The sequence below is a fragment of the Nycticebus coucang genome, chromosome X, assembly GCF_027406575.1.
Source record: "Nycticebus coucang isolate mNycCou1 chromosome X, mNycCou1.pri, whole genome shotgun sequence".
In the NCBI taxonomy this organism is placed as follows: domain Eukaryota; kingdom Metazoa; phylum Chordata; class Mammalia; order Primates; family Lorisidae; genus Nycticebus; species Nycticebus coucang.
The window spans coordinates 1,745,994-1,769,290 of NC_069804.1; the positions used below are offsets into that span (position 1 = coordinate 1,745,994).

Below are 23,297 nucleotides of genomic sequence, written 5' to 3' on the forward strand. Positions count from 1 at the left end.
TATTCACCCACAAAAAAGATGGAAATTCTGCATCCTTTGTAACAACTTGGAGGGATTTACAGAACATTCTCCTAAGTCAAACATAGCAAAATTGAAAAAAACAAGGCCAGGCTCAGTGGCTCATGCCTGTAATCCCAGCACTGAGAGGTCAAGGCAAGTGCACTGCCTGAGCTGAGGAGTTTGAGACCAGCCTGAACAAGAGAGAGACCCCATCTCTCAAAATATCCGGGTATTATGGAGGGTGCCTGTAGTCCCAGCTACTTGGGAGGCTGAGGCAGGAAGACTGCTTGAAGCAAAGAGTTTGAGGTTGCTGTGAGCTGGGCAGATGCCACAGCACTCCACCCAGGTGACAGAGTGAGTTTCTGTCTTAAAAATAAATAAATACTCAGTCATAATATGAAAGCAACACACCCACACGGCAAAAAAAAAACACCCCACAAATATAGCCTAGCAAGAGGGAGGGTGATTGGTGGGATATCATCTAATATGCACAATGGGAGGGTGTTAAGGACACCCCCTGGGTGGAGGGTTCAATTACAACTTCAACTTTACCTTGGAATTGAAAACAACATAACCGGGCAGCAGCCAGCGCCTGTGGCTCAGTGAGTAGGGTGCTGGCCCCATATACCAAGGGTGGTGGGTTCAAACCCGCCCCTACCAAATTGCAACAAAAAAAATAGCTGGGCGTTGTGGCGGGCACCTGTAGCCCCAGCTATTTGGGAGAATGAGGCAAGAGAATCACCTAAGCCCAAGAGCTGGAGGTCGCTGTGAGTGGGACAGAGTGAGACTCTGTGTCAAAAAAAAAGAAAAAGAAAGGGAAAAAGAAAACAATGTAACCTAAACATTTGCATCCTCATATTAATCTGAAATAAAATACATAAATAAAATACTAAAAAATATAACTAAATAAAAATACCCTAATGGTTTATACCCTCATATTAATCTAAAGTACATAAAGAATGAAATTTTAAAAAAGGAAATAGAACTTTGTTTTTTTCTTTTTAAGACAGAGTCTTAAGCTGTCACCCTGGCTGGAGTGCCGTGGCATCACAGCCCACAGCAACCTCAACTACTTAGGCTTAAGCGATTCTCTTGCCTCAGCCTCCCAAGTAGCTGGGACTACAGGTGCCTGCCACAATGCCTGGCTATTTTCTGTTGCAGTTGTCATTGTTGTTTGGCCGGTGCCCTACCCACTGAGCTACCTCCCCAAGAAATAGAACTTTCTAAGGCACATCATCTATTAACTAAGGATGAGCACTCCCATTCCATGTTCCGGGTTTCCTATGTTCCACCACCAGGAATCCATACAAATCTTCAAGTGTGGTCCCAGGAACATTTGTTTAGAAAGATGGGACGGGGTGTTTTATGTCGAAGGGATGTTACGGTTAAATTAAAGACGAGGAAATCTGGGGTGAAATCAAGCTAAATCAGGTTTCTTCACCATCTCAGAAATTGAAGGGCAGAGCTTGATTTTGTTGGGGCAGCTCTGTTTTTTCTTTTCTTTTTTTCTAAATGTCATTGGCTACAGAACCCCTATGTTAAGTTGTGCAGGAAGAGACAGGGGTTTGGCAGAAAGAGGCTACACAAATTCTTGTCTCCTCAGCTTCTACCCTCATTAAGACGTTGGCATATCAGATTCTTTCTAGGGCGAGGCCATCTCAAAACTCCCCGATGGGATGAATCACCGAGAGAGGTGGACAGGAGCGGCCCAGAGTCCTCACATGACCTGTTCAGACGTGGCGTCCACAGAGGTTGCTCTCACAGAGGCGGAGAACAGAACGGAGGGGACTCAGCACCAGAGGAGGGGTGGTTTGGGGAGATGTTATTCAAAAACAACAAAATATCATTTTGACAGCAGGAATACACCCAGGAGAGCTATTCCTACCTCTACAATTAATGACAAGATAGATCAGAAACTTGAAAATCCCTGCAAGTATAGATTTTTAAAAACATGCAAGGAATTGCTTACCTGAAAATCCCTGCAAGTATAGATTTTTAAAAACATGCAAGGTATTGCTTACCTGAATTAGCTTTCAAAATGTGTACACAGGGCAAAACCTTGCGTCGTACACCATAAAAGTACACAAGATTTATTTCCCTATTACAATAAGTAAATAAATAAATGTTTGAAAAGTTTTATCCACAGCACCCGTGCTCCTGGCAGGACCATACAGAGCTGCCCTGGCACCACAGCACTTTTAAAAGGCAGTTGCTATTATTTTGATAACCACACATAGAAACAGGTGCCCTTTTTAAAAAGTCGAGAATTTTTTAAAATCTGAAAAAACTAACTAACTAGTAAAAAAAAAAAAATTTTTTTTCAGCCCAAACCAAGGTCACCAAACTGGGACCAAATGTAGCCTACAGCCTGCTGTTACATAAACAAGGTTTTATCAGAAAATCTATACACTTGTTTTCTACAGTACTATCCATGGCAAACTTCCCGCTCCAAGGGCAGAGTTGATAGTTATGAGAGAAACCTATGAAAGTATTTTTTGCCAGGCATGGTGGCTGATGCCTGTCATCCTAGCACTCTGGGGGACCAAGACAGGTAGGTTGACTGAGCTTAGGAGTTCCCAACCAGCTTGATCCAGAGCAAGACCCTTCTCTCAAAACAGCCGGGCATTGTGACAAGCACCTGTAGTCTCAGCAACTCAGGAGGCTGAGGCAGGAGGATCACTCGAGCCCAGGAATTTGAGGTTGCTGTGAGCTGTGAGGCCATGGCACTTTACCGAGGGTGACAACGTAAAACAGTGTCTCAAAAAAATATTTAAAAATATTTGTTATCTGGCTCCTTATAGAAGAAGGTTTCCAATGACTGGTCTAAACCTTAGATGACACTGCATTAAAGCATTATGAAGAAGGAATGACACCCCACCAAAATAATCATTCCTAAATATTAGGAATTAAAATACTGTGAGCAGGGCGCCCATAGTTCAATGGTTAGAGCACTTCCCTGTGCAATGGGGCTGGTGGGTTCAAACCTGGCCCGGGCCTGCTAAAAAATAAATAAATAAATAAATAAATAAAATAGAATGCTGTGAGCAGATGAGCAACTGAATACTTGATACATTTTATTTCTAGCAATATTAATGATCTTGAGTTGGACTCAGGTTACTATCTCAATTATTTTGCAAGTAGTTGATTATTCTTGACATATTAATAGCTTTGAGGATAAAAAAGTTTGAAGTTGAGTATATACCCATCTCTTATTATGTATTTAATATAAAATTCATTGGGTGTCCAACAATGATTTTTCATTAAGCTACTTTGAATCAAAATGTCATGCGAAATAAAAATAAAAAAAAAAAATTGCCTCTCTCAGGATAGATCCAATTATTGTCAAAGTCACAAATCAGACTGTCTAATTGATTGGATTGCCTTGAAGAGTCAAAGCTGTAACCCACGGTGAAAATTAAACAGAGGCGTCCTCAGCTTCCACCCTCATTAATGCCTTGGATTATCAGACTCTTTCTAGGGCGAGGCAATCTCCACAAAGGGCACCTGTTTCTGTGTGTTGTTACCAATCTCTATGGGGAAGCAGACACAGGTTGGGGACCGGAGTTTGCTGTCTGTTTATCTCAAGAAGAAAGGACCCACTTGGTGTTGAAACGTACCACTCCAGCACTCATAACTAGACTTCACATGACCTACCCGACTAGACCTCACAAGACCTACCAAACTAGACCTCACACAATCTACCTAATTATATTGCACATAACGTATCCAACTAGACCTCACGTGTCCTACCTAACTAAACTTCATACACCCTACCCAACTAGACCTCATGTGATCTACCCAACTAGACCTCACATGACCAACCCAACTAGACCTCACATGACCTACTCACCTAGACCTCACATAACCAACCCAACTAGACCTCATGTGACCAACCCAACTAGACCTCACGTGACCAACCCAACTAGACCTCACATGACCAACCCAACTAGACCTCACATGACCAACCCAACTAGACCTCATGTGACCAACCCAACTAGACCTCACATGACCTACTCACCTAGACCTCACATGACCAACCCGACTAGACCTCATGTGACCAAACCAACTAGACCTCACAAGACCTACTCAACTAAACCTCACATGGCCTAATACAACTAGACCTCACATGACATACTCAACTAGACCTCACATGACCCACCCAACTAGATCTCACCAAAACCTAACCCAACTAAACCTCACATCACCACATATAATCACACTTCGCATTACCTAATACAACTAGACCTCACATGATTTACCCCACTAAGCCTACATGACCTAAAACAACTAGATTACATACGACCTATCCAACTAGACCTCACATGACCTACCCAACTGCACTTCACATAACCCACCCAACTAGATCTTATTAAAACCTAACCCAACTAGACCTCACATCACCACACATAACCAGACTTCACATTACCTAATACAACTAGACCTCACATGATTTACCTGACTAAGCCTACATGACCTAAAACAACTACATCTCATATGACCCACCCAACTAGATCTCATCAAAAGCCAACCAGACCTCACATAACCAAATAAAACTAGCTCTCACATGACTTACCCAAACAGACCTCACATAGTCTACCCAACTAGCAGCCCAAGCACAACTAATAAAGATATATTTTGTTATTTTTCCAGTGAGGCACTCAGAAAAAATACACAATCAATACAGAAACACAACAAACACGAATTTCAGAAAGATTATTACAATTTCCTGTCTTTGATCTGGAAATCTGCATACATCTACAAAGGCACATGTGCGCATCTCACATTAGATATAAAACAAAACTAACAGTAAAAATCATCACCTATGATAACATGCATGCCGAGTCTCGCCAGGTACCTTGCCGTGGCGTAGCCAATGCCATCTGTCCCGCCGGTCACTATGGCGACACGGTCCGGCTGTCGGGGGAAAACTGAAACAGAAGAACGGAGAAATCAAAGTAAGGTTTAAAAGCAGAGTACACTTGTTAGAACCGAGCCTCCAGAGACACTCCCTACCCCATGCCCAGTAGGAGTGATGGTTCTATTATTTGTGGTTTTCTTCCCTTGAATTCCCAGGAGCTCAGGATGCATGAATGTAATAAAATGGATTAGCCCTGAGTAATGACAGTGTGGTAAAAGACACCTGATAAAGCCACAGTCATCCCCTGCTGAGGCTTTGCCAGGCTCTGGAAGAGGCTGCCTGTGTGACTTGCAAAAACATCTCCACACTGTAGAGCCTTGGCAGCAGCAGGCAAGAATCCTGGAATAACCTCTGTTGCTGAGGGAGCATTGAGCAGGACATCTGAGTCGGTGTTTTGAAATGTAGATTTTAATGGGATTTAGGTAGGATGAGGCCAAAAGATCAGAAAACAATAGTCAATGAAGAGATGGTTTGTTACTCACAGTTCCCAAGAGGAGGAGGGTACAAGGCATGCCAAGGAGTCCATGAGGGAAGCACTGGGATTGGTTAGAACGCAGAAAGACGGTGTAACTGAAGGCAACAGCCTTTATTATTGTTTTCAAAGGAGGGAATATGGGAGGAGAGGAGAAGAGGAAGAGAAGGGAAGGAAGGGGAGGGGAGGGGGGAAGGGAAGAGAAGGAAAGGGAGGGGAAGGGAAAAAGAAGTCATTAAGGTGGCTGAACAGAGAGACTCATACCTGTAAACCCAGCACTCTGGGAATCTGAGGCAGATGGACTGCTTGAGCTCAGGAGTTTGACACCAGCCTGAGCAAGAGTGAGACCCCATCCCTTGGAGACTTCACCTCTTTCATATTTACATGGATGGAGCTGGAATATATTCTTCTTAGCAAAGTATCTCAAGAATGGAAGAAAAAGTATCCAATGTACTCAGCCCTACTATGAAACTAATGTATAGCTTTCATATGAAAGCTATAACCCAATTATAACCTAAGAATATGGGGAAAGGGGAAAGGGAGGGAAGGGGGGAGGATGGGTGGAAGGAGGGTAATTGGTGGGACCACACCTATGGTGCATCTTACAAGGGTACATGTGAAATTTACTAAATGTAGAATATAAATGTCTTAACATAATAAGTAAGAAAATGCCAGGAAGGCTATGTTAACCAGTTTGATGAAAATATTTCAAATTGTATATAAATTCAGTGCATGGTGCCCCATGATTGCATTAATGTACACAGCTATGTTCTAATAAAAAAAAAAAAAATAGAAAAACTAGCCAGGCATCTTGTCAGACACCTATACCCTCACTACTTGGGAGTATGAGGCACGAGGATCACTCGAGCCCAAGAGTTTAAGGTTACTGAGAGCTATGATGCCATGGCTCTGTACCCAGGGCAACAAAGTGAGACTGTGTCTTAAAAAAAAAAGAAAGAAAAGAATTCTTTACGGTAGCAAGACAGAAAGTTAAGAGGCACTAATCAGCTGCCTCCATAAACAAAAAAACAGGGAGTCCAAAGCCTATTGGAAGAAACAACCCCCTTTATGATATATAACAGAAACAACAAATCTAAAATAAAATACTTGAACACATGAAATTCATGTTTCAGAAAACCTTTAAGCCCCCTTTTGAACACACAAAAGTAGGCATGAACCAACACACAGACACCCTTGGGTCTTGGTGAGAATGGTGACTAGCCTGGAGATGCCTGTCAGATTTTCCCTTGAGCCCCATGGCTCAACAGTCAGCTGACGGCACCCAGCAGACCCATCTACAGACCCTTTCCCATAAATGCCTGGGTTTGACCAGGGTAAGAGTTGGATGCTTTTCCTACCCAATTCTGTATAAAATATAGATAGATATGTATGTTTTCATTCTTCAAGTAGTTAGATCCAACCAACCAAAGTATGTCATAATTCCTTTATGCTTATTAGCCTCTGCACAAGTTCTCAATACTCAGACTAGGACTGGACATCACCATCCTCCTTAAGGTCAGTTCCAAATTATCTTTCCTGTGATACTTACATGTTGTCACGGCAAGTACTGAAAAGCCAGCTTTGCAAAAGTAACATCACCCTTCAAAAAAGTATAGCTACATATAAAGCTAATACTATGAGCTAGATGTCCACAGGTGTCTAATTCTGTTCTGCCAACAATTTAAAATGCCCTGGGGTACCCCAGCACACACAGGTTCAAAAGCAGCAGAAAGTGATCTTTGATTTGTACTGTTGGCAGAGAAGGCCCTGCATTCCAGCCTAGGAAGCCCACTTCAACTCTTGGCTCCAGAAACAAAAAGAGTATGTGGGAAAAATAAGGGTGTCTACCCCACCACCTAGTCAAAGAAATAAGTGAGGTGAAGTAGAAAAAGCACATAGGTCAGTGCCTGGCAAAAACTCAGCCTTCCGTAAAGATAAGCTCCTTTGATCATCAATTCAAATGCACCTGCTCATAAGACCTTGTATACTATCACGTCCCTCCGTCCTTTCTTCACACCTACTCATCATTTTCTTAAGAACCACTTCCCACAATACCCATTCTCTAACACAGCAGTCTGCATGCTTGCTGCTAGAAGAATTTCAATCTTATGGTGCACTAAAGTAATGGTGACAAAACGCAGGTCAACCCTCGCGAGATAGACTAAGACCACCCTCCCTCTAGCACATAAATGCACACGTCTATCTAGCACACACACATACATATATATATGTGACCAAGAAGAAGAAGGGAAGACCTATTGGGGGAGGTAAATACAAAGTATCTTGGCCTCTCCTGCTCTACTGACAATGACCAGCATTCAAACAAAAATTACAAGACATGGAGGAGAAAAAAAAAAAAAAAAACATTGTCAAGGAACAAAACAATCAACACAAGCAGATACAGAGGTGACCTATATATTAGAACGATAGGTTGGATACTTTAAAATAACTATGTTAATATTCTTGTGAGGTAGTTCTGGACCAGGTGTGATTTTTACCCCTTCAGCTCCAGGAGATGGTTGAGTAGTATCTGGAGACATTTTTAATTGCCACAACTAGGGGTGGAAACATTGCTGGCATCCAGAGACCAAAAGACACCACTTAACATTCTAAACTTTAAAATGCCCAGGACAGCCCCCATCACAGAGGAAGATCCATCCCAAGGTCAATACTCTTGGGTTAAACAACTCTGGTTGGTGGAAACATAAATAACAAACACATACGGGCTCGGCACCCATAGCACAGTGGTTATGGTGCCAAACACATACACCGGGGATGGTGGGATCAAACCCAACCTGGGCCAGCTAAACAACAATGACAACTGCAACAAAAAATAGCTGGGTATTGTGGTGGGCGCCTGTAGTCCCAGCTACTTGGGAGGCTGAGGCAAGAGAATCGCTTAAGCCCAAGAGTTGGAGGTTGCTGTGAGCTTTGATGCCACAGCACTCTACTGAGGGTGACATAGTGAGACTCTGTCTCAAAAAAAAAAAAAGGCAAGTACACACAAATGGGATATTTCATCAGAGAGGTGAAAAGCAGAAGAAAATGACAAATAGAAATGCCAGAATGTGTTTTCTAATGATAGCAGAGATATATAATTCTTTGAATGGCTCATGAGTAGACTCAGAGAAACCAATAGGAAAAAAAAAAAGTGAACGTGAAAGGTAGGTCAATAGAAATAATTCAATCTAAAAACAGAGAGAAAATAAAGAGTGAAAAGAAAATAGAGCTCCCAAGATTTGTGGACAATATCACACAACCTATTAATAATATAAACATACTTGGAAGAAAGTGGAGACCTTTTGGGAGATGATGCCTGATTTTTTTTTTTTTTTTTGCATAGAGGCACAAGACCAATGTGGTTGGTTTTTTAATTCCCTTCTCTGTAGCTTTATGCATTTACTAAATGTAAGTGAACATACAATTGCTCTCCTTTTACAATTAATCATTTCCTCAGTCTGCAAAGTCTTCCAAACATGTATTTAATTTGCAAAAACTCACAAGATCTTTCATGTTAATTTGACAAGAGGGTTCTGAGTAGTGCAGTTACAACTGTCCATTAACAAACACCAAACTTTTTAAAAGGTAATCATTCATGTTATTTAATCTCAAACTGCTATTTCCTACTGCAAATATCATCCTTCCACCACACTTAAAAATACAGGATGTTTATCGCAGTATTGCTAAGTAATATTGTACAAGAGTTCATGGATCTGTGGGATGCAACTAATTTAACTTGAAATCAGTAAATACACGTTGACTCTTTGTATTTTCTTAAATTTCACACAAATACCAGGCCAGTTGAAAAGGTTTTCTCCAGGCAATTATGAAGCCACCTCCATTCACGAGTTTGCCTCGGACAGAGGGTCAGAAAATGTACCTTTATGCCTGTAATATTTAAAAAGCAACCTTCACTTATTCTGTGTTGGAAAAATAACTCACTAGGCCTCTTTGCTTGGCAAAGTAAAGGACTAAAAAAATGTTCACTGATAGAATGAGTTCATCGATCCCATTAATGAATGAATCAGAGATTAAGGGTGCTACCTTCAACCCTGAGCGAGCAAAACAGATGAACTACTGTCTAAATGTCTGTGTCCCCACAGCAACAAGAATCTGTATGTTGAAGACCTAACCCCCAAGGTGATGGTGTGACAGGTGTAGACTTTGGGAGGTGATGAACCCATGAGGGTGGAGCCTCATGGACGGGATCAGTGTCCTTATAAAAGGGACCCCAGAGAGTCCCTCACCCCTTCCACCATGTGAGGACACAGTGAGAAGGCGCCATCTATGAACCAGGAGCTGAGTCCCCGCCACTCACAGCGTCTGCCACACTGGGATCTTCAGCCTCCAGACCTGTGAGCAATGAATGTCTGTGGTTTGTAAGCTTCAGTGTCCTTATAAAAGGGACCCCAGAGAGCTCCCTCACCCCTCCCGCCATGTGAGGACACGTGAGAAAGCTCCATCTATGAACCAGGAGCTGAGTGTCCACCACTCACAGCATCTGCCATGCCGGGATCTTCAGCCTCCAGACCTGTAAGCAATAAATATCTATTGTTTATAAGCCTCTCGGTCTGTGGCCTATTTTTTATAGCTTCCTAAAAGGACAAAATAAGGTGCAAATAATACTTCCAAGGTACTCTTCTCAGCTGGATCTCTGAGGAGAGGTGTATGCTCAAGAGATTTTTAAAAAGTGAACACAACTCCAGGAATAGGCATGAAAACAATCCCATTACCCTTCAAAGGGATCAGGGCCATGGGGTGAGAGGAATCTCAAGGCCCACCTGGTTCTGAGCAACACCTTCTCCCTATAGACAAGTGACTTCTCACTGTTGTGCCGCAAAAATTTTTAAAGATCATTAATTAAATTATTCTCAAAAGAAAGTTCAAAGCACAGTAAGTATACTCCTTTTTTTTAATTGACATAATTTAAGTGTTTCAATTATGGAACGTGAACGTTTAACTATAGGTTCAAGTGTGCCATGAGATAAAAAAAGGTTAAAAACACTGTTACAGCTTTTAATTGTATACAAGATCCCAATACTGGTTATGAAACCAAGATGTACCACACCCTGGTCAGCGTGACACAGTCTCACAAAGACTATGCCATGTTCTTCGTGTGTGGAAAAAAGGTATAAAGCAAATGTACCAAAAAAAAAAAAATGACAATTAATGACAAGTGGGGCATGGGGGAAGGGGAGACCAGACAGAAAAGGAGGAAAGAGGTGAGGGAAAGAAAAAGAAGAAAAAATAAATAAATAAATAAATAAAATCAAGAAAAGAAAATAGTGACTAATACTCACATAAATTGGATTTAATTTTGACCAAAGTACATTACTTAAACATTAATTTTTAATTCAACTTGTTAATATGTTGTTTAGGATATTCCATCCTCATGTATAAGTGACATATGTTTGTAATTTCCCCTTTATAATAACATATTTTCTCCAATTTTAATATCAGGTGTACCCAGATCAACTAGAATGATTTTGAAGTATTTCTTCTTTTTCTATTGTCTATAAGATTTGGCATGATCTGTTTTGCAAAATTATCTTTTACTTTTATTTATAAATATTAGTCGTCTATTTTTTGAGACTTAAAAAAAAAAATAAGAAGTTATCTGATGACTCCATACTGAACCTCAGAGTCAAAGCATTCTATGATAGACATAATTTTATCTGACATTGTGAATGCTACTTTCTTTGCATTATTATTATTATATAATAATATAATAATGCAATATAATGCAAAGAATAATTATTATTGCTTATATAATTATAATGCAAATAATTATTATTATATAATAATAATGCAAAGAATAATTATTGTTTATATAATTATAATGCAAATAATAATTATTATTGCTTAATATTTCGAAGTAGCAATCGTCTGATTCCTTTTCTGAATGTATTTATGTTCATTCATTCTTTACGAGGTTTTAGTTTCTAGTCCTTATTTTAAACATTATTATTTGTTATTAAAATTTAAGCCTTTTTAATTTTGTGAAGGCAAAAAAATGGAAACCTAATAAACACATGTATATGTAAAAATAAAAATAAAAGGCTTGTTTTTACATATGAGAGTTAAGTTCTAGTGTGTATGGAGTGACTACCATCAGCAATAATTTATTACAAACAGAAGACCCTCCATAGCTGACCTAATTTTGGCCCTCCTTACGTTGACCTAATTTTCACAGACCAGACATGCTCCACCTATACAGCTATCAATACAACAGGCCTGGCTCCTTCTGTCGACCACCTGTGTGTGTGGACCAGTTTGTTACCGTCCCTTGAGTAGTTCCTCTGTATTTTCAAATAGCCAGAAGGGGAGCTGTTGAATATTGGCAATACACATGATAAACATTTGAAAAGAGGGTGGCGCCTGTGGCTCAAAGGAGTCGGGCACCAGGCCCCATATACTGGAGGTGGTGGGTTCAAACCCAGCCCCAGCCAAAAACTGCAAAGAAAAAAAAAAAAGACACACTAATCTCCCTGCTTTGATCACTATCCATTAGTATGCACTAAAACTTTGTATTTCATAAATACATACGATCATTATTTGCCAATTCTAAGATAAACAAAATACATATATTTTGTTTAAAAAAAGAAAGAAAGAAGAAGACTTGTTTTGATAAAGGCGTCAAGTTCAGACTTTCCCCCAACTGGGGGCCAGCAAGACTTTTCTAGGTGACCATACAAAGAAAGGGAGGGGAAAGCGATTTCTTTAAATACCACTGGTTCAACCCTCAGGAGCCTGGGGTTGTGTCTGTCCCCAACTTGACTTTTTCCAGAGTTGCCTAAACCTTCCACTGAAGCGCCCTTAATGAGTCCCTACCCGCCCAGGCATGTTCTCTTAAAGTGGGCGTGTACCATCCAAATGCAAAGCAGGTGAGTCAAATTTCCCCAAAATCACCTCCCCGGACAGCCAGCATGTAACACCACAAGTCTGAGCAAAGTTTCACAACTCAGTCAACTCTAGAAATCCCAGCCCTTTGTAACACAAAGCTCAAGATGGCTTTTTTCACCTCTATATTTGTGGGTAGGTAGCTAAGCGACTGAGCATAAGAAAAACAACTAACACCTCTGATTGTCATGGGGCTGGCCAAGGGGGTCACTGTGTCACACAGGTACGGCCATCATCACAGAAAGTTCCCTTCCACTTCGACTGACTCAGTCGTCTCCTTTTTATCCTTAGTACAAAAAAAATAAATAAATAAATAAATGAAAAGAAAGCTCCCTTCCAGGGCAGCACCTGTGGCTCAAAGGAGTAGGGCGCAGGCCCCATATACCATAGGCGGTAGGTTCAAACCCGGCTTTGGCCAAAAACTGCAAAAAAAAAAAATAAATAAGAAAAGAAAAGAAAAGAAAGTTCCCTTCCAGATTGGACTATGTTTACAAACTCTGAGCTCAGGGTTCCTTTTTAAGACTCCAACTTGGTGGTCTGATCTCATGCTTCTGTGGCCTCTGAGGTTTCAGGAAATTGCAAAATGACAGTTCTATCCAGACCTGGCTCCCGCGCTGCACCGAAGTCAACCAGAGATGGCCCCAAGGTTCAAGTGTATAGAAGTTAAGTCAAAAAAATAGTAGAAGAAAACATGGTAGAGGTGGTGGGGGTTACTTAATATATCATCTCAAGATGGTTACCAGAGGCTGGGAAGGGTGTGTGCAAAGGGGCAGCTAAAAACAGGTTGGTTGCCCAGTAATATTCTTTTTTTTTTTTTTTTTAATGGAGAAAGAAAACACTGAAAAACACAAACAGCGGCCAAAAAGAGGTTGGCCATGTGCAGTGAGTGGGTCACACCTGTCATCCTAGCACTCTGGGAGGCTGAGGTAGGGGGATTGCTTAAGCTCAGGAATTCAACACAAGCCTGAGCAAGAGCAAGACCCCATCTCTAGTAAAAATAGAAAAAAAATAGCCAATCGTGGTGGTGGGCACCTATAATCCCAGCTACTCAGGAGGCTGAGGCAAGAGGATCGTTTGAGCCCAAGAGTCTGAGGTTACTGTGAGCTGTGACTCCAAGGCATTCTACCAAGGGTGAAAAAGTGAGACTCTGTCTCAAAAAAAAAAAAAAAAAGAGGTTCGTTAATGGGTACAAAACTATAACTAGAGGAAATAATTTCTAGTGTCCAGTAGCAGAATACAAGGATAACAGTTTTTGAAATATTAAATACTTCTTTTTTTTTTGGCCAGGGCTGGGTTTGAACCCGCCACCTCTGGCATAGGGGGCCAACGCCCTACTCCTTTGAGCCACAGGTGCCGTCCTAAAATATTAAATACTTCTAGATAGCAAGGACAGAACATTTGAAATGTTCCCAACACAAGAATTAATCATTGTTCAAAGTAATGAAAATCCTAAATACCCAGATTTGATCATTACACATTCTATACATGTATCGAAATAGCGCACCTACTCCCCAAAATATGTATAACTGTTATGCATCGATTAAAAAATGGAAAAAATACATACGATTGCATAGTTAAGATGATTTTTTTCTAAGAAAAACATACAGATCTGAGAAGAAAAACCATACACATGACCACATAAAACTGTACATTCTATATAAGAAAAACAGCCACAAATAATATCAAAAAGTAAGGGACAGATTGCAGCCCAGAGATAAAGGATGCATTGCTTGAATATAGACAGCTGATTTAAGAACTTCCACCCCCAAAGTCCAAAGGAAATGAGGGTGCAGGTCACAAATATGGAATAAAATGTGGGCATCCACAATGAAACCTTACTCATAAGGTAATAAAAAGTAAAACGGTGACTAGTTTTCATCAGTCAGCTACAACAGGTTACAAAGAAGGGTTCTATACAGAATTAGTATGTCATGGAGAAATCAGATATTTAATATACGCAATTCAAACTTTCTATAGACCATACGTACTCAGCAGGAAAAGGGCTGTGAAACATTTACATGCATTTTCTCTGTGAACCCAATAATTCCTCTTTCCAAAAATTACAGACACATTCCCACAGATGTACAAAGACGCCCCAGCAAAAGCATTCACTGATGCTTCATGTAGAGCAGAAAACTGTCTAGTCGGATGGCCCCGTCATACAAGACATGTTATTATCGCCTGTGGCTCAAAGGAGTAGGGCGCCGGCCCCATATGCCGGAGGTGGCGGGTTCAAACCTAGCCCCGGCCAAAAATTGCAAAAAAAGAAAAAAAAAAAAAGTCTTATACGATGAACCTCTAGGGAGCCCTACCAATAAGGCAAAAAAAATCAAAAAGCAATTTCTAAAGAGTTATACTCTGAGCAACCCTGTTTATTTGACATTCTGGAAATGATAAAAGTTATAGAAACAGAGAACAGATTATTGGTCCTCTGGGGGGTTAAAAGAGAGGAAGTAGATAAAGTAGATATGATTTTGAAGTATTTCTTCTTTTTCTATTGTCTATAAGATTTGGGGGTGGCGCCTGTGGCTCAAAAGAGTAGGGCACCGGCCCCATATACTGGAGGTGGTGGGTTCAAACCCAGCCCTGGCCAAAAACTGCAAAAAAAAAAAAAAAAAAAAAAAAAAAAAAGATTTGGCGTGATCTGTTTTTTGAAATTATCTTCCATTTTTATTAGTTGTCTATTTTTTGAGACTTTGGAAAAAAAAAAAAGAAGTTCACGGATGACTCCATACTGAACCTCAGAGTCAAAGCATTCTATGATAGACATACTTTTATCTGACAATGTGAATGTTACTTTTTTTCTGCAATATTGTTATTATTATTGCTCAATATTTTGTGGCAGCAATCATCTGATTTTTCTGTATGTATTTATCTTTGTTCATTCTTTACAAGGTTTTTGTTTCTAGTCCTTGTCTTAAAGATTGTTATTAAATTTTAAGCCTCTTTAATTTTGTGGAGGCAAAAAGTGGGAACCAAATAAACACATGTCTATGTATAGAGAAAATTAAATAAATAAATAAATAAAATTAAATTAAAAGTTGGGCTGGGGGGTGGGGGGGTTTCACCTCCAAACATGAAGACCAGAAAAAAGCCCCTCACTCTGGGCTAGTTTGTTTTTTGTTTTTTGGTTTGTTTTTTTTTTTTTTTTGCTGTTTTTTCAGCGGGGGCTAGGTTTGAACCCGCCACCTCCGGCATATGGGGCCGGCACCCTACTCTTTTGAGCCACACGCACTGCCCTAGTTTTATTTTTTTTTATACACATCACAGTTTTAATTATCAACTTAATGGGGGAAGGCTAAACCCTTATGTTACAGTTTTTGTTGGGCTTGTATTTTTTAATGAACCTATTTTTTTTAACTATTTTAATTAGACTGACATCTGTTATTTTTATTATTCCAAGTTATTTGTGATTTTTAACATACACACAGGGAAAACAGTCCAGGAGGAGGATGCCAACGTAGACCCAATTACACCAGGTATGCAAATTTTAAGAGTGGCAATTAAATTTTGGGGAAGACCTCTGGGCAGAAAAGCTAGCGTTGGTGCCGATATTGAGAAAATAGAAGAAAGGAGGGGTTTTTTTAGAGACAGAGTCTCACTTTATCACCCTCAATAGAGTGCTGTAGTGTCACAGCTCACAGCAACCTCCAACTCCTGGGCTTAGGCTATTCTCTTGCCTCAGCCTCCCGAGTAGCTGGGACGACAGGTGCCCACCACAACGCCTGGCTATTTTTTGTTGCAGTTTGGCTGGGGCTGGGTTTGAACCTGCCACCCTCGGTATATGGGGCCGGCGCCCTACTCACTGAGCCACAGGCGCCGCCCAGAGGTTTTTTTTTTTTTTCTTATCTCTCTGAGAGACTTTTTCTCTCTTAATGCGGGTTAGGTATCCTCCCAATCTCCAGTAGGTTCTGCACCTCCTTGCTGTCTTTCCACCTCTCTAAATGCACTCACTCTCCCTGACAGGGCAGTAAGCCTTGTCTCTCCAACCTCAGAGGCCTCTGAGCAGAGTCTCACTGGGGCAAGTGTGAAGTTCTGGCCAGACAGTTTCTCTGCCTGAAAACACCAAGCTTCAGACTGTCGCCCTTTGCAACACAAGTGAGACTCCTGGTATTGCTCTTGTACGCTGAATGTGTGTGTATCTATACATATATATATTTATTTTATTTTATTTTTTAATCTACCTCTCTCCTACCTGTTTCCTTTCTGCCTATCTTTTATCATCATTTTTTAAATTTAGTTTCTAACTGACTTATAATAAACAACTGAAAATTGGTTTTAAGTTTACTAAATTATCGTTTTTAGTCAAGTAAGCACATGTAGATAGGACTCTTCCCTTACGTACACACAAGTCCACCCTGTGGGAAGGAGGTGGGTGTCACCGCAGTGAGACATCACGGGATCCTTCGGTGTGTCAACAGTGGAGATGAACATACAATCCTTCCCATTGCCGCAAAATTTCACAGAACCACAAATACACGTGAAGAGAAGCACGCTGGCTCCATCTCCATGTAAAACCATCGTACTGCACAAATACCACTATCGTCTTTGTGACAGCGTCCTATCGTTTTGCAAGATGCTATCATTGGAGGAACCCAGGGAACGTGGATATGGGATTGTTTCCTATTTTGTCTTACCACTGAGGGTCAATCTACAATAATCTCAAGGCAAAAACAATACATTCTAGAATTTTTTTCTTTTTTTTTTGAGACGGAGTCTCCTTCTATCGCCCTCGGTAGAATGTTGTGGTGTCACAGCTCACAGCAACTGCATTCTCCTGCGCTCTAGTGATCCTCCTGCCTTCAGCCTCCCAAGTAGCTGGGACTATAGGCACCTGCCACAACACCCGGCTAGTTTTTATATTTTTAGTTGAGACAGGGTCTTGCTCTTGCTCAGGCTGCTAGTGAACTCCTGAACTCAAACAATCCACCTGCCTCGGCCTCCCAGAGTGATTCCAGATTTTTTTTTTTTTTTGCAGTGTTTTTTGGCCAGGGCCAGGTTTGAACCTACCACCTCCGGTATATGGGTCCGGCGCCCTAGTCACTGAGCCACAGGCCCGGCCCGATTCTAGAATTTTTTCATCTTCCAAAGCATAAACTCTCCATCGACTGAGTAACACCTGCTTACTTGCCCACCGTGGCCCTCCCTCCTCTTCCCCGTGAGACCCTGGCAACCACCACTCTAGTTTCTGTTTCTATGAGTCTGACGAGCAGATATCTCATACTGTAAATGAAGTCATACAGTTAAAAAAGTCAAAGCTTATGGCACCTAGTAATTCCTTCTCAAAAAAAAAAAAGAAAGAAAGAAAAATATAAGTCCTTCCCATCGTGTATTTTAAAGTTCCCTGCTGGCCTGCTGGTGTTTTTTTCACGACCTGGTGTTTACCAAACACAGACGGGTTTTCTGGGCTGTTGTGAGCTACAGTGGATGCCAGATAACTGTCATATAACTCACGCGGCAGGAATCACCATGGTCTCCTTCCTCTGGGACGTTTCTGGACACTGTGCTTCACATTTCATATTCATTCCTATCTTTGTGGACGCAAGCACGGCCTGCCTAAAATTCTTCCTAAAAGCATGTGAGTTGTGTAATCATTCCCTCCCTCATTAAATTGCTCATCCATGCGGCGCCCATGGGAAATAGAATAATGAGGAGGGATGATTCCTCCACCTTATTTTTTAAAGCAGCATCGGAAAAGATGCTCGACATCACTTCTTAGCCATCAGGGAAAGGCAAGTGACAGCCAGCGTGAGACACCACTTCACGCCCACTAGGATGCTGATTAACAGAAAGATAAACAAACTACAGGTATCCAGAGGATGTGGAGAAATCAGAACGATCTTATCACGGCCCATGAGAACACAAAACGGGACAGCCACGTTGGAAAATAACCTGGCGGTTTTTCAAAAGGGCAAACAGACAATGACACAGCAATTTCAGTTTTACAGCAAGGTCCCCCAGAGAAAGGAAAACGTGTCTTCTGATGTGTGTGTGTGTGTGCGCGCGCGCGCTCAGAACAGCACTGCTGAAGTCACAGCAGGCAGAAAGTGGGAAGAATGGAAACGTACACGGACATACAAATTGATCGACAAAGTTGTCCAGCAAGGGACGAAATGGTACTCCACTTGGAGAGGGAATGAAATTCCGGCAGCCGATACAATATGGTGAACCCAGGAAGCATTGTGCTCCATAAAAAGAACCCAGGCTCAGGGAGGCACCTCTGGCTCAACAGAGTAGGGCGCCGGCCCCATATGCCGGAGGTGGCAGGTTCAAACCCAGCCCAGCCAAAAATTGCCAAAAAAAAAAAAAAAGAACCCAGGCCCAAAAGAACACAGATTGCCTGATTCCATTTATAGGAAATGCCCACGAGAGGCAAATCTGTAGAGACAGCAGACTGCTGGTTGCCAAGTGTTGAGGGGATTTGAGAGTGGATTCTCTCAGAGGGTTCTCACTGAGGCTGACAGAAATATTCTGTTCCAAAACGATGCATAGCAATATGCCTGCAAATATCTCAATACCGCTGAATTATAATTCAACAGGTTCATCATACGGAGCGTGAATTATTTTTCAACAAAGCCATTTAATGCATCAACTGCCACGCGAGTTGTATTTAACTCACGCCAGGTGTGAGACCTGGGTCTTTGGTTGGAGACGTCATCCTAGAAAAAGTGCTACACATCTTGCTGCTGAATATCACTGTGGTCACCTTTGACGTTCTCCCCTTGGGTTCTCCCCTTGAGTGGGCGCCAGCCGTATATGCCGAAGGTGGCAGGTTCAAACCCAGCCCCAGCCAAAAAGTGCAATTCATGAAATTTTCTACTGGAACAACAATCAGCAACCTTTCTAGGTGAGGCTGAGGTTGTGAATACTTCTCAGGGAACGTAGTATTTAGAAGCTAAAACCAACAGGGCCTGCATGCCCTGGGCTGGTAAGACCAGCTTGCTTTGAGACAGACTGGGTCATGGTGCATTAATTTCACGTCCAAGAACCACTCACAGTGTGCTTTCTGATCCACGTGTGAAGGTTCAAGTTGCTCAGCTTCTCGGTGTTGCTGGGAAGGCTTCATTGGTTTCCATCCATGGGGATTTTACGTTTGATTTTTACGTGTTCTCAAAACTTTCATAATGACTCACACAGAACTAACCAATGCTGAGACTGCCAAGAAAGCTGCCTGGGGCCCTGGAAGGGACACGGTGGGGAAGGGCCCTGGAAGGGAACACCAGTGGGGAAGGGCCCTGGAAGGGAACACGGGAGGGGAAGGGAACACTGGTGGGGAAGGGCCCTGGAAGGGAACACAGTGGGGAAGAGCCCTGGAAGGGACACGGTGGGGAAGGGCCCTGGAAGGGAACACCGGTGGGGAAGGGCCCTGGAAGGGAACACCGGTGGGGAAGGGCCCTGGAAGGGAACACGGGTGGGGAAGGGCCCTGGAAGGGAACACAGGTGGGGAAGGGCCCTGGAAGGGAACACAGGTAGGGGAAGGGCCCTGGAAGGGAATACGGGTAGGGGAAGGGCCCTGGAAGGGAACACGGGTGGGGAAGGGCCCTGGAAGGGAAAACGGGTGGGGAAAGGGCCCTGGAAGAGAACACGGGTGGGGAAAGGGCCCTGGAAGGGAACACGGGTGGGGAAGGGCCCTGGAAGGGAACACGGGTGGGGAAGGGCCCTGGAAGGGAACACGGGTGGGGAAGGGCCCTGGAAGGGAACACGGGTAGGGGAAGGGCCCTGGAAGGGAACACCGGTGGGGAAGGGCCCTGGAAGGGAACATGGTGGGGAAGGGCCCTGGAAAGGAACACGGGTGGGGAAGGGCCCTGGAAGGGAACACGGGTGGGGAAGGGCCCTGGAAGGGAACACAGGTAGGGGAAGGGCCCTGGAAGGGAACATGGTGGGGAAGGGTGCTGGAAAGGAACACGGGTGGGGAAGGGCCCTGGAAGGGAACACGGGTGGGGAAGGGCCCTGGAAGGGAACATGGTGGGGAAGGGCCCTGGAAAGGAATACGGGTGGGGAAGGGCCCTGGAAGGGAACACCAGTGGGGAAGGGCCCTGGAAGGGAACACGGGTGGGGAAGGGCCCTGGAAGGGCATAGAAGCAATAAGGGAATGCAGGACAGTAACCCTGCTGGATGGTGGCCCATCCTCCTGACCTGGATGGAGAACGAACCTCATCACTGTCACTAACACCGGGTGCCAGCAAGTTTCACCACCTTGGTGAGTTCATGCAGGTGTCACCCAGAACAAGCTCATGGTAGGAGAGAAAATTCTCAGGGCAACCAGCAGGTCCCTCTGGCATCCTGTGGTTCTTCAAGCTTGCCCAGTGCAGCATCCAGCACGGAGAGCTCACCACTCCCTCAGAACAGAACCCGCCGGCCCGCACATCCCTCCAACAAAAACAGAAAGGCCCCCTGTCAGGGTGAGACCATGAACATTGGGGCAGAAGGGGTTGGTGGCATGAGAGACAACCCACGGCAAGCTCAGGGTCATTTGCCAAAATCCACGCGATGTGAAGTGGCCGTCCCCAGCTCAGAAAGTCCCGTGAATGCTGAGTTTGCACCCAGGGAGGAAGGTTTACGAGGGACTACATGTGGGGCACAAGATGTGTGCAAATGAGGTCGTTGCGGTGCCCAACTAGAGTGGAAGGCTGGGAAAAGCAATCCGGGCACTCAGCACCTGCTCTGAGAATCAAGTTTTCCACATGCCGGAGGCCAAAAGTGCCAGTCATGAGTAAGTCCAGTTTCACCCACCAATCAGACCTCGCAGGGGCCCCCAAACTTCACTAGCCTCAACAGACTTTCTTTCAAAACGACAGAGAATATTTCTCCTTTTTGTAAAACATCCGACCTGCTGTCCTTTGGACCACCAGGGCTGCGTGCATGTCCCCAAAATGCAATTCCTGCTTCTCCAAACAAAATGTTTCAAATTTAAAGCTCTGTTTTTTAATGTTATTTGATAACGACAGCTGATTTAAACCAGATTTTCTCAGGTAAGGAAAACGGTGAATGTGTCCAGGGGCCTGCCGACTACGGTGTCTGTAAACTGCTCTTTGCAAGCTCTAATGGTCCAGGGGTGTCCAACCCACACTCTGAGGGCCACATGTGGATTATCAGAGGACTGTTTTGCTTTTCTGTGGTGTTGGTTATTGTGAAAATTATATACAGATCTTTTGTTTGCTCATCAGCTTTTCCTAGTATTTGTGTATTTAATGTGTGACCCCAGAGAACTCTCTCTTCTTCTTCCAATATGATGCAGAGGGGGAAAACAAAAAGGTTGGACACCCCTGTACAGACCAGGAAATCATTTGCTGTCCTGAAAAAAATGATGGTAGAGGTGGTCTTCAGGGAGGAGCCATGCCTAGGGCCATAGTTCTCTGAGGAAGAGCTTCCAGAGTGCTAAGAATGAACGCATTGTAGGGGGGAAGGTGGGGGGGAAATGATTCTTAGGATTAAAAACACTGGAACAGGCAGAGAAAAGGGGATTGTTCTGATAATGACTGTATTATTAACCCTGTGGTTCTGAATCCCAGGCTGGTGACCAGTACCAGTCTGTAGGATAGTGTTTAGAAATAAACATATCCTACATCAAGCACACAAAGTGAACTCAGTGTGAGTTTAAATGGCTTGCTTTTCTTCCAGAGGTTTAAGGGACCTGGGACCTCCTGGGACACACACGGAGTTGTTGGCTTGCCTGGAGTTAAACATTCCACAAGTCCATTCTCTGAAGCTGTGCACCCCGTGAAGCCTGAGATCAAAGGGCATGCCACCCTCCCTCAGAGATACGGCCCAGAGGGTTGACATCTGTTAACAACATATTGTCAGAGGTCTGTAGGTGCTCTGCCCTGAGGAAAAGACACAGTCCTTACTTCATACCAAGTAAAGTGCGTGAACGTTTGAAGATACTCTTCCATTAACTCTGTTCCCCTGTGGCTGCTTTCTTCTTTGTGATCTTTATTTAGATCGCAGAGATTAGTCAGTGTTTAGAAGAGGTTTACTACAAAAGTGATTGTATTGATATGACAACAAAATATTTCCTTTCAAGTTAATGTCAGATAGGTAAAATAATGATGGAAGTAACAGATGATAGATTAAGTGTGTACGTGACTAGAAACATATAAAATCAAAAGCCTGAATAAAGAATTTCGCTACACGTCCTCTCATCTCGGGTAGTCTGTTTCTTGACTTAATAATTACAGGAGCGAGTTTACACCCACGGCAAAGGGCAAAGCTGCTGTTCGTTCTCCGGTCACGCAACACAGTCTGTGTGTGTTAGGAAATGGTCTTCAGGGAGGAGCCATGCCTCGGGCCATAGGCCTAGAGCTTCCAGGGTGCTAAGAATGAATGCATTGTAGGGGGGAAGGTGGGGGGAAAATGATTCTTAGGATTAAAAACACTGGAACAGGCAGAGAAAAGGGGATTGTTCTGATAATGACTGTATTATTAACCCTGTGGTTCTGAATCCCAGGCTGTTGACCAGTACCAGTCTGTGGTGTGTGAAGTGGAAGACATTATTCTTAGTAAAGCATCACAAGAATGGAGAAGCATGAATCCTATGTACTCAATTTTGATATGAGGATAATTAATGACAATTAAGGTTATGGGGGGGGAAGCAGAAAGAGGGACGGAGGGAGGTGGGTGGGGCCTTGGTGTGTGTCACACTTTATGGGGGCAAGACATGATTGCAAGAGGGACTTTACCTAACAATTGCAATCAGTGTAACCTGGCTTATTGTACCCTCAATGAATCCCCAACAATAAAAAAAAGAAAAAAAAAAAATGGGCAATCAGAAGTTATGGTGAGGATGGAAAACAGCCTGGCATGTGTCCCCTTGTTGGGCAGGGACAACAGGAGGTGGGAGAGACGGGTCAATTCACAGCAAAAAGAATGAGCCGATGTATATTGCAAGGGTACATGTCAAATCTATTAAGTATAGCGTATACACGTCTGAACACAATAATTAACTAAACGAGGTGAAGCCTATATTAACTAGTTTGATGTAAGCATTCCTAATTGTATTTAAAATCA

At 42.9% G+C, this 23,297-nt stretch overlaps 1 protein-coding gene across 1 annotated transcript in view; it reads right to left on the reverse strand.

Moving 5' to 3' along the window:
• DHRSX (dehydrogenase/reductase X-linked) overlaps nucleotides 1-23,297 on the reverse strand; it is a 170,848-nt gene that overhangs the window by 125,541 nt on the left and 22,010 nt on the right. The window contains exon 2 of the mRNA XM_053579543.1: nucleotides 4,821-4,928. Within this exon, the coding sequence (XP_053435518.1) occupies nucleotides 4,821-4,928 (108 nt within the window). The remainder of the gene's footprint in view (nucleotides 1-4,820; nucleotides 4,929-23,297) is intronic.